The 13,167-nt window shown below is 33.3% G+C and overlaps 1 protein-coding gene across 1 annotated transcript in view; it reads left to right on the forward strand.

The window, feature by feature from the left end:
• Window positions 1-13,167, forward strand: part of LOC114344508 (neurogenic protein mastermind-like) — a 229,043-nt gene that overhangs the window by 42,424 nt on the left and 173,452 nt on the right. The window contains exon 2 of the mRNA XM_050659776.1: window positions 601-808. Coding sequence (XP_050515733.1) covers window positions 614-808 — 195 coding nt within the window. The 5' untranslated portion in view covers window positions 601-613. The remainder of the gene's footprint in view (window positions 1-600; window positions 809-13,167) is intronic.

Genomic DNA, 13,167 nt, shown 5'->3' on the forward strand with positions numbered 1-13,167 from the left:
CTGTCTATTCTACAATTTTGCATTGCGTTTATTACGGCCGTGTGTTCTATAGTGTCGAAAGCTTTTTCGTAGTCTACAAATGCTATAAAAACTGGAAACTTGTATTCGTTACTATTAAGCTACTTGTCAGGATCTAATTACAAAGATAAATTACAGTAAGTTTTTTTTGGGAAGTGGGAATCTTCTCAAGACCGTATGGGAAGGTGTCCCAGGTATGTCGGATTCAGTCCGTCCTATCTGTATATTGACGGGCCGCCTACGGACTCAACCCACCCCCTCTTTCTTCAACCGACGGGTCTGGAACCTTTCTTAGCGAGCATATCTGACCCGTCGACCCTACGCATAGCTTCCCTCTGGCACTCCCAGCGTGCATTCCATGGATTGGTTGCCCCCCTCTCCCGAGGTCAGTTTCATCTTCTTTTTCTTGGATATGCATACGGTTCTTTCAGATAGGTAGTCCTTTAATTATGTTGGACATATATCCCGGAGCCCCACATTCGACTATTTTGTCTACAGTAAGTTACCGAAGGATCTCTAAAAGAAAAGTTTCTGGTTTTCTGTTGTAGTGTTAGTCTAAAAAGTGTATTTTTTTATTTCCAGACTTCGTCGTCGCATGGAGGGCTACCGTAGAAGACAGAGCGACTGTATGCCGCGGTTCGACCAATCGTTCACCGGCCACTGTGAGCAAAATATGCAAGACACGCTGCAGCTGAAGCAGCGCTACTTGGACGCAAAGGCGAAGAGAGTACCTAAGACCAAAGCCGAGAAGAAGCACCAGGATTCGTCGATTCAAAGTAGTGTACATGTGGTGAGTACTTTAAGATTATTCAGTAGATTGAAAATACTTGACTGAGTTTTCATCTCATATCTTTTTTTAATTCGATGTCCAATCTATTGAAAAATTGTGTTTTTTCGTCATTTTCAACGAAAACTTCGTTTATAAATTTGCAAAGTCTGTGTGTTATTGCGTTGCCGCCCCTGCAATACTTAGAGCAGATTTATCGATGGATTCATATGTAGTTTTTTCTTTTGAATCCAAATCTGAAAACGGCATTTCGATATCTCTAACCGTCTTCGAGATAATCGACCTCAAAGTCTAAAATGTGACGTCACAATCCTTTTATTTTCTGCCGACACACTAAACGTCAGCTGAAATCGTTGCTAGTAAGTAGGCTAGTTTTTTAATCTGAATTTGTTAAGCAAAGCATAGGTTATTTACATTATTTGAGTTTGACACTTCGTGAATGCCAAACTAAATTTTAAATAAAGTATTAATAAAATATCAACGACATTTGATAGTGAATTTAATTATTATATAAAAAAAATGCGATGTTCAAAAATACAATTTGAGTATATTTTGAAAGCAATCATTTATTAACAATTTTAAAAAGGTTTATACGAGTAGACGGCCTCCCCTTTAATGGGAGTACCTAATGATAAATGGACTGTTCTATTTGTTATGAAATGAAAATTGTTATTATAGTCGGTTTACGCACAGGTAAAGATTCCCGGACTAAACTGTACTTATATGAAATGTTGTTTGGAATAAAAAATTATGGTCTGATATGTACAATTACATCCTTCTAATAGAAAAAAATATTTGAACATTTTTCTCAAATTATGGATACTAACAACATTTTCATTTATAACTCTTTTATTTTTAATTTGACGAAGAAAAGTTATTCTTCATAAAAAGCTCTTCATGGTCTAAGATTTATGATGCAACCATCATAATATATAAAATTTTATTAATTTTATACGAGGTATATAAAAAATATGAATTTCGATCAAGAGTAAAGTACATTTATAGTTCACAACATTTAAATTAGAATGATATAATTGCACATTAAAACATAATTTTTAATTCTAAACAACTTTTCATAATAGCAATTTTCCATATTATGAATTAAAATACGTAAATAAACAAAGTTTTCGTTATGATAATGCTCGCATTTTTAGCTTGTTATTTGTTTATTTGCAGTGTACGCTTAAAGTAAGCATTTTACGAATAAACCACAAGAATAACTTTCGTCTTCAATAAATAATCCAAATTATTATAAACATTGATTTCGAAACGAAATAAAGGAATTTTTTATAATTTGTTTAAAAATTTTTCAGTTTCTTTTGGATTACTAACTAACAACTCGAGCGCGCTAAACTACCCAAACTGTGCACACTCTAGTTAATTCGAGCGGCGTTGTACTTTATGTTGATATAATTTTTCACACTCGAATGCAATCGATAATTGAAAATAGTAATGTGAAAGCAAAAAAACAATCGTTTTATTGATATTTATCATTTACATGGGATTGTAAGCTATCTCTCTCTCTCTCTCTTGTCGTTTCCCCATTACTGAGGATCGTGATTTCTTCCAATATTCCTAACAATGTTTCTCCATTGGTCTCTATCTTCAGCTGTTCTAAGAGTTTCGCAGAATGAGTTTCCAGCTGAATGCTTTATTTGGTCGGACCATCTAGTTGGTGATCGTCCTCTTGATCTTCTCCCCGGAACGTTTCCAGAAACAATTAATCTCTCCAAACTGTCGTCACCTCTGCGAACCACGTGACCAAAGAATTGCAGTATTCGTTGCAGACATATTGTGGACAGCCCTTTTTTAATCTTGAGTTGGTTTAGAATGGAAACGTTTGTCCTATGAGCTTTTCAAGGTATGCGCAGCATTCTTCTCCAGCACCACATCTCAAAGGCATCAATTTTTTGACGCTCGCATGCGCGAAGAGTCCAAGTCTCTGCTCCGTATAGGAATATGGAGAATACAAGGGCATTCACCAGTCTCATCTTGATATTTTGAGAGATACTTATATCTGTGTTTCCAAACTTTAGTTAGGCGACTCATCGCATTTTTTGCCATACCAATACGTCTCCAAACTTCTGCTTCACAGTTACCATCGTTAGTTATACTAGACCCGAGATAGACAAAGGTGTTTACTATCTGGTATTCTTGTAACATGTTAGTCAGTTGAATAGTGTCGAATCTGTCAACCACCATTATTTTTGTCTTAGCTTTATTGATTTTTAGACCAACTTTATTGCTTTCGTACTCAACTCTTCGCAGGAGATCAAACATTTCTTGCTCATTAGCTGCTATAAGTGTAGTGTCATCAGCAAATCTTAAATTGGAGATTTTCCTACCAGCTACTGTTACTCCATCGGCCCATCCTTCTAAAACCATCCTCATGATATGTTCACCATAAATGTTAAATAGGTCAGGTGACAACACGCATCCTTGTCGAACACCTGTCTCGGTCTTGAATTGGTTTGAGAACTTATGATCTAGCCGTACTGTCGCTATATTGGACTGGTACAGATTTTTAATAAGTGTCACCAGGTGCATTGGTGCGCCGATTTTTATTAAAATTGACCACAGATTTATTCAGCTTACACAATCAAATGCATATAATCATAGGTACTTGAAATTCTCTAGACTTTTCAATGAGTTGTCTCAGGTTCAGGATTTGTTACCTTGTACCTTTACCTTTTACAAACCCCGCTTGTTCCTGAGGTATTTGGTAATGTAGATAGGTTTTTAATCTGTTTTTGACGATGTGTAACAAGATTTTACTAGCAATGTGTTATTATTTGTAAGCTATAACACTTACTTATTCAACTATAAAATATAATCCTTTTCCTACTTATCTCTTCCTTGTGAGCCGCTTTCTGACAAATTTGCGTATTCATATTCTGATTCGCTCATTTTTCAATACAATGTAAGTATAAAAGTATATCACGCTTCTGCGCAGTAATAGTCCATTCTTTCACGGTTTTTGCTCTAAATTTTAAAGAACCGCTTGGATTGACATGAAATTTGGCATGCGTATAGCTTACATGTCAAAGAAAAAAAGTGATATTGTGCCGATGTGTGCTTTTGCCCTGGGGGTGACTTTCACCCCCTCTTGGGGGTGAAAAAATATATGTCCAAAATAAGTCTGGAAGTGGGTAAAATGACTAATTTTAAGTAACTTTTGTTCTATAGAGCTTTTTCGCCAAGTCAACACTTTTCGAGTTATTTGCGAGTGAATATGTTCATTTTTCAACAAAATAACCACATTTTTAGACGATTTTTCTCAAATAACTCAAAAATTAAGTATTTTGTCGTAAAAAACGTTCTTAGCAAAAATATAGCTTATAAAAAAGTAAAAAAAAATGGTGTACGCTTTAGGTCTCTGGATCTCGTAGAACCAGAGTTATAGCCAATGAAAAATAGATTCATATTCACTAAATATCAAATAGAACATTTCGACGTGAAATATCCAAAAAATTAAGCACTTTTTGGGGAAAACCCATTATAACTTTTTTAAAGTGTTTAAAAAAAGCTTTATTTCTGTTTTTACAAAAAGTTTCTAGCATTAAATTTAAGCAAGTTACGCTCAAAATAAAGTTGGTCCCTTTTGTTTTTGCAAAAAAAAATCGGGAAGACCAACCCCTAATTAGCAACTTAAATGAAATTAATCGTTACAGCTCCACAAATTATTTTACTTATGTTGTGTTTATATGATCTGTAAGTTTCATCAATTCAAAGTGCTTATTTTTGAAAAAATTTGGTTTCAAAATAAAATTTTTTAAAATTTAAATTTTGAAAAATATGTTTTTTTTTTTCAAAATAACTTAAAAATTATTAGAGATACCAAAAATCTCGAAAAACAAAAAAAGTCAGATTTGCTTTTCTGAATATCATGTATTTTTTTGTTTTTCTGTTAGACAAAAATTGATTAAGATTTGGTGTTTCTAAATTTGCATACATTCGTGATCAGTGACTCGTTCAACCCCTTTTAACTACAGTTCTTTCAATAATAAGGACTTTGAACCGATGAAACTTGCAGATCATATAAACAATATATACACGAGTCAAGAAACTTGTGAAGTCGTAACGATTAAGTTCATTTAAGATACTAATTAAGGGGTGATTGTCTCGATTTTTTTACCAAAACCAAAAGGTACTAACTTTATTTTGAGCGTAACTTGTTTAATTTCGATGCTAGAATTTTTTTTTTATAAAACAAAAATGAAGCTTTTTTTTAAACACTTTAAATAAGTTGTAATGAGTTTTCCCCGAAATGTGCTTCATTTTTGGTTATTTCACGTTAAAGTATTCCATTTGGAATTTGACGAATATGAACCTATATTTCATTAGGTATATCTCTGCTTCTACTAGGTGTAGAGACGTGATGTATACACTATTTTTTTAAATTTTTTGAAGGCTATATTTTTGCTAAGAATGTTTTTTCGTCAAAATACGTACTATTTGAGTTATTTGCGAAAAACCGTCTAAAAGCGTGGTTATTTTGTTGAAAAAATGAACATATTCACTGCCAAATAACTCGAAAAGTATTGACTTAGTGAAAAAACTCTATAGAACAAAAGTTACTTAAAATTAGCTAGTTTATCCATTTCCTGACTTTCTTTGGACGAATATTTTTTCACCCCCAAGAAGGGGTGAAAACCACCCCCAGGGCAAAAGCACATATCGGCACAATATCACTTTTTTTCTTTGACTTGTTAGCTATGTGTATGCCAAATTTCATGTCACTCCTAGCGGTTCTTTAAAATTTAGAGGTTTTGCAATATTTTACCGTTAAAGAACGGACTATAAACAAAATACGTTCCAACAAAAAAATGATCGTTCATCACATCGTCCTTCCGATTATTCCAACAAAAATTGTGATCGTCCAGTGACAGTCTTGTGACGATTAATTCGGTAATCTGATAAATGCAAGTACATACTACTTGGGCTGACCTATGCACTTAGATCGCTATTTACATTAAAAATAAATTGATTTTTTTTGCCCGGCCTTTTTCAAAAAAATTGTGAATTAATGGGTTAATAACAAAAAAAATGTTACGGGGCAAAATGGGAATGTATTTTAGTCAAGCTGTCAAGACACTACACACTACCCATCCTTCAGTTTACTGCAAATATAAGTATCCACAGTAGATGCAACCACAATATTCATCATCTTCTGATGAGTCAGTGTCCATCTCGTTTTCTTCTTGAGTTTTCTTTGATTTTTTTTATTAGTTTCAGTTTTAGTCAGATTCTTCTTACAAAGTTTTAATGCTGTAAAATAGTGGCAATTTAGGGGAGCGGGGCAAGATGGGATAATATCCCGTCTTGCTCAGCCGCTTTGCCCCAACAGACATCATTTCAAATAAAATTAGTAATTTCTAACGTAAAAGCTATAAAACGGTTCGCACCACGCAATATTAAAATTCAGTAACATATCTGTCATATTTGAATGAAAAACGTGATAAAACTTGCTTACTCATCTTATAGCACTTCTATACTATTAATATCACCAAAATTTTTAACAAAAGAAAAGAAAACGGATTTTATGTCTTTAAAGAAGCAAACTACATGATTAAAAGTTTCCTTCTGTTGACTGAAGTGAGTCAACCCACGTTCGTTCGAATGGCGCTATTGCCGATATTATGACGACTGTAAGTGATGCACACCAATGCCTTTCCCGTTCTGCCCCAAGCCTCGTTTTGCCCCGGTCTCCCCTACAGCCATTTGAAAGTGACCTTTTTCTCAAATGTGATAAGCAAATAGAATTATTTTAAAACTACTCGACCAATCGGGTCCATCTTTTGCAAATAAGTATAGTAACTACATAAAAACTCACATTGTGAAATATGTTTTAAATATTTGTATTGTTTATTTTAATAATTATTATAAACAATTGAGATATGTCAGTTAAAAAATAGCGGCGAGTAATTTTTAGAATTTTCAATGGCTTTTTCGACTTCGTTTCCAGAGTTAAAGTTTTTTTGTCGAGTTTCATTCATTTCCTAACAAATTTTTCAAATTTTTCTGATGTAGCCCACCGCCCCAGCCATTTATTATCATCGTAACGACTCCCCCGATGGGTGATTCGCCGCGCAGCCCCTGGCCATGACTCGATTACACCTAATAGAATTTCGACCTGGATCAACAACACACACACATACACACATACTCTCGCAACAACTACGAGTCCGGTATTGATCCCGGTCCTGGTGTATAACCAACCGTTTCCAGGAGGAAGCGGTGGCAAAGCCGGGATGCGTTCCACTCGGAGCGTAATGAGGGGAGAAAAGACTTTCTTTGAGTATAAATCGAGAAGAAAAGGGATGTATAAACAGCGGAGTGATTTTCATCCATTCTTTTAATCCACTGTTCGAAAAAAGGAGGTTGATACTCGAATCAATAGTAAGCAAGTTACGCTCAAAATACAGAAGATCCTTTTTTTGTAAAAAAATCGGGAAAATCACCCCCTAATTAATTAGCATCTCAAATGAAATTAATCGTTACTGTTTCACAAGTTGCTTTACTCATGTTTTATTTAAATGATCTGTAAGTTTCATCGGTTCATAGTACTAATTAATTTATTTATTTTAATTTAATATAATTTTAATTAATTTTGAAAAAAAAAGAATGTGTGTGTGTACTTTGTACGCACGTAAGAAGTTATACTTCTATTATATGATTTCAACGAAATCAATATACTTTAAACAGTTTATTTATATTTTATTTAAATATTAAACTAATTTTAATACTCACTACTTTCCAAAAATTTTTATTAAAACAATATCGAAAATTAAAAAAATAATAGAATAAAACACACCCAAACACATTGAAAAATGAAACAAAGAAATGATTTCTGAACAATAATGTTGACAAAAATTTTAACTAAATACGTATTTTCTGGAAAAAAATATATAATAAATATACTTACAATCATAAAATGTATAAAAAAAAATTAAAAAAATAAAAATTTGCATTGGGAATTGAATCTGCGTCTATAAGGTTGTTAGATTTTGAACTAAACGTTTTAAACTTTTTTGACAGTTGCTTATTCTCTTAGTTTAATTAAATAAGTTTGTTTCTTGCGGAATTAAGATATTAAAAAACAACAAAATATAGACTAAAAAAGCAATTTATTAGATATGAAGATTGGTAGAAATTGTATTGGTAATCAAATTATGTAAATCAAAGCATGTAGGTCCTAATATTTTATTACAATACTGAAACATTTAATATTACGTACCTGTTGCTTTTACAAACTATTTAAAAAGTCACTACAATTATAAACTTGCTTTTTGTGTCTGTCCTCACAACAATAAAAACTAATATACTACATACAATTTGTTTACCCATAACCATTGACGTATTAATAAAATAATCGACATATTGAACAATTGTTGACAGGTCATTGTAATTACCCAATCAGAGGACGTATAACATTTAAGCTGCGCCGGGTACTAAGATTTTGATGATTTCGCGCACATATAAATTTACTCCCAACGCGCCTAAAGAAGTATAACTTCAAAAAAATGCTTTTCATTATAATAATAACTTAAAAATTATTAGTGATACCAATAATCTCAAAAGATTAAAGAAATGTAGGTTTGGTTTTTATGAATATTTGGGATTTTTTGTTTTTGTGTATGTCAAAAATTGGTTAAGATATGGCTGTTCAAAATTTGCCCTTTCAACTACAGCCCGTTCAAAAATAAGCGCTTTGAACCGATGAAACCCACAAGTTACCTATATAAACAATACATACACGAGTAAAGCAACTTGTGAAGCGGTAAGAAGCTAGGACAAATAATCCCGGACAAAAAATCCCAACAAATTATCCCTGGACAAAAAATCCCCACAAATAATCCCCGGACAAATTTAATAATCCCCGGACAAAGAATCCCCACAAAAATCCCGGACAAATAATCTCCACAAATTTTTTTGGACAAATTATCCCCACAAAAAATTCCGGACAAAAAATCCCCAAGAAATATTTGCTACCGAATAGTTCTATAAAAGTTTTTGCCTATAAAATGTTTTTCAGCCTGTGAAACCGCTTTTCGACAGGAAAATAATGATTAGCAATGAAGATTAAGCATGAATTGTAATTTCGATTACCAAATTTTGAATTTCAATTCCATGCCGAAAACTTCAAATTTTACGTGACAAAAGAGACTGATGTTTTTTCAAAAATCGTGGAAGATATGGAGAATGAGCTAAGGCTGTTGGAATCATGTTGAAATTATTCTCTTAAATCTTTTGCTCACTCTGCTTTGAATAACTGTGTTCAAAACATTGCCTATTAGTGATGATAACTTTGGTCCTGAAAACGATAATCTTGATTGTAATGCAAAAAAATGTTCCTTTTTGTAAAGGACACCGCACACATCTTATGGAAAATATAATGTCACTCAAATGCAATAAAATTTCTCTACTACTAAATATCATTGCGCCAAGTCTGAATTGTTTATAATAAAGGAGTAAATTGTAAATTTCGATAAACTTTAAATCCAATTTACGCCGTTATTATAATTATCGGCATGGAATTGGAACTATTGCTTAATGTTAATTGCTAATCATTATTTTCTTGACAAAAAGCGGTTTCATGGCGATTGGAAAATTTTTACAGAACTATTCGGCAGCAAATCTTTCTTTGGGATTTTTTGTGGGAATATTTTGTCCAAAAAAATTGTGGGGATTATTTGTCCGGGATTTTTTGTGGGGACTATTGATCCTGGTCCTGGTGTATAACCAACCGTTTTGAGGAGGAAGCGGTGGCAAAGCCGGGATGCGTTCCACTCGGAGCGTAATGAGGTGAGAAAAGACTTTCTTTGAGTATAAATCGAGAAGAAAAGGAATGTATAAACAGCGGAGCGATTTTCGTTCATTCTTTTATTTCACTGTTCGAAAAAAGGAGGTTGATACTCGAATCAATAGTAAGCAAGTTACGCTCAAAATACAGATGGTCCTTATTTTTGTAAAAAAAAATCGGGAAAATCACTCCCTAATTAGCATCTCAAATGAAATTAATCGTTACTGCTTCACAAGTTGCTTTACTCATATTTTATTTAAATGATCTGTAAGTTTCATCGGTTCATAGTACTAATTTATTTATTTATTTTAATATAATATTATTTTAATTAATTTTGAAAAAGATGCTTTTTTTATAATATAATTTATAAATTGTTAGTTATATTAAAATCCCAAAAGATTAAAGAAGTGTAGGTTTTGTTGTTATGAATATTTTGGATTTTTTGTTTTTGCGTAATATTAAAATCCCAAAAGATTAAAGAAATGTAGGTTTTGTTGTTATGAATATTTTGGATTTTTTGTTTTTGCGTATGACAAAAATTGGTTAAGATATGGCTGTTCAAAATTTGCACACTCGTGATTTGTGACTCGTTTGCTGGTATGTTATTGTATTCCTTCAATTCTGCCATTTCTTTCCGTTGGTTTCTTATGAATCTCCGTATTTGTTTTTGTGTTCCGTAGAAGTCGTATTATAAATAAATAATTTTAAAAACTTTATAATTATTCGAGCTCTTTTTTAGATAAACGATTAGTATTTGCTTTAATCCACATTACCTCCTTCTTATTATAGCTATCATTTTATTTACGAAAAAGAAACCTTCGAAAAATATTGTTCTAATTTCACGTCTGCCTATTAATGATAAAATTGTTTTTAAACCTTGAAAAGTTTATCGCTGCTTTACGGTAGAACATCGGCTATTTAAAGAGGTGTATAAGGAACGATATATTTATATGTAATACATATTCATTTTTCTATACAATAAGGGGCTGTCCATTAATCACGTGATGCTCAAAAGGGGTGGGAGGGGTTCATAAAAAATCACGAAATGTCACAATACACGTGATATAGTGGGTCTTAAACCTCACCATGTATCACCGAGGGAGTGGGGGGGGGGGTTAAAAAATGCCAAAAAAACCACGTGATTAATGGACGACTCCTAAGCTGTTCTTACTTACTAACGAGCTCATTTTTCAATTTCCAAACTCTTTCAAAACAAAATTTGAGTCTGTTCTTAACTAGTACTACCAGACTTCAGCTATAGTATGTTTTTAAACCAAAAGGGAGTAATTTCCCGCGCCGTAAAGCTTGTTTGTAATTGGTTCAACCTCAGGCAAGTTTACTCCACTGTTATCAAATTTTGACACTAATGACATTTTTAAAATTCTGACACTATTGGCATTTCATAGGTTAATTAAGTTCAGCGATTTTTTGTATTTTCTGCGTTATTCCTTTAATGTTTAGATTTTTAGTCTGTTTTTATATAAAAAACATTTGTTTTTAGATTAGAACTCTTTAGCGACGTATTAGTATAATATAACATCTATGGATTACCGTCAAAGGCCGATATGATCAACCAAAAAAGAAGATGTATTTGGTAATATTTCTAGTTACTTTCTTAGGTGTGAATCTGTCTTTTTAGTTTACTCCTCTTGGTTTAAAAACAAAGCTTAGTAAAGAAAAAAGTGGCACTTATAAATTTTTCATAATCCTACAATCTATCGTTTTTTTATTTTATGAGTTTTTTGAAGTGGGCCTGCTTTGGGTCTTCCACTGTTCTCCATTCCAGTGTTATTTTACTATAGTGTTAAGGGACACTATACTTTTTAAAAGACATTGCAATCCATTCTAGTCATGCTCAATATAGCTGTGCCATGTACTTACGTGTCTGATGGTATCTATCAGTTTTCCATTGATTTTTACATCATATTCCAAGTTGTGCAAAGCACGTTTAAATATTATATCAGATTATAAATTAAACAACAGTGGGAACAGCACACAACCCTGTCTGGCTCCCTTTAGAATTTTACAATGTTCTGTCGACTTCCCATTAATACGAATGGTTGATGTTTGATGTCAATATAATAATTTTTCAATGATCCTGACGGAACTTCCAATTCGTATCCTGGGGATTAATGTTAACAAGAGATTGTGTTAAATTTGTGGAATAAAAAATACTACTTTTCATACATCAACTTTGGTGTACCCATACGAGTCACAAAATCTATGAAACCACGATAAATTGTTGCGTTAGAAATATTCTAATTCCGCAGACAATGTTCGTGGAATCTCAGGTAAATGACGACATTTTTTACCTTTAACTACCTGCTACGATTTATGTCGAAGAAAAGAACGTTATTATTATTATTGTATGTGGTTATAGCAGTGTGGCGAATGCGGAATAGAAACTTGAGGAAAGTGCAAGATGCAAAATTTGTTTCAATCTTGGTACGTTCTCCTCCAGTTGCCATCAAACGAGTTTACTATAATCTCGCGAGGAAAAGGTCAATTGCACTGTAGTTCGTCGTTAAAGAATCACTGAGCTCCAGTAAATCCCGGGTTTTATTATAGGCCAGGGTAATAAGACAAAAATATACCCTGTTCGTGACTTCAGCAGCCAGGGTACTGAAGCGTTTTTTCGACAGGTAATACCTTCTTCTTAACGTGCCCTATCAAGTCCCCTTGAGGTTGGCGATTAACATGGCGAAACTGTCTCTGTCTCGAGCTATTCTAAATAGGTGTTCTGCTTTCTTTATTCCTGTCCACTCCCGGATATTCTTCAACCAAGAGGCCTGCTTTCTACCAATTCCTCTGCGTCCTTCGATTTTACCCATCATAATAAGTTGAAGAATATTATACCGGTCTCCCCTTACTACGTGTCCAAAATAGGCCATCTTTCTATATTTGATGTTATCAAGCAGCTCACGGGTAGCATTTGCTCTCTTAAGGACTGCCACATTTGTCAGCATAGCCGTCCATGGTATTTTTAGAATACGTCTGTGCAGCCACATTTCAAAGGCCTCCAAACGGTTAATGGTGGATATTTTTAATGTCCATGCTTCGACACCATACAAGAGGACTGACCAAATGTAGCATTTAATCATGCGCTTTCGAAGTTGAAGTTGCAAGGTATCATTACAGAAGAATGACCTCATTTTTAAAAATGTCGTGCGGGCTATCTCGATTCTACATTTTATCTCTTTATCTGGATCTAGTTGTTCAGTAATATGGCAACCAAGATATTTAAAACTGGGTACTCTTTGAATCATATGACCATCAACATATAACCGTGAATCTTGATGGGCCAAACGGCTAAATACCATGTACTTTGTTTTTGAACAGTTTATATTTAGGCCAAACTCTCTTCCCACTCTGTCAATGGCATTTAAAAGGTGTTGTAATCCATTCATATCATCACTTAAAATAACTGTATCGTCTGCATATCTGATTGTATTTATCAGAATTCCATTAACCTTCACACCCCATTCCAAATTATGCAGCGCTTCCTTAAATATTCTATCTGAATACAAATTGAACAACAGTGGGGACAGTATACAACCCT

This window comes from Diabrotica virgifera, chromosome 8, assembly GCF_917563875.1.
Source record: "Diabrotica virgifera virgifera chromosome 8, PGI_DIABVI_V3a".
Classification (NCBI taxonomy): domain Eukaryota; kingdom Metazoa; phylum Arthropoda; class Insecta; order Coleoptera; family Chrysomelidae; genus Diabrotica; species Diabrotica virgifera.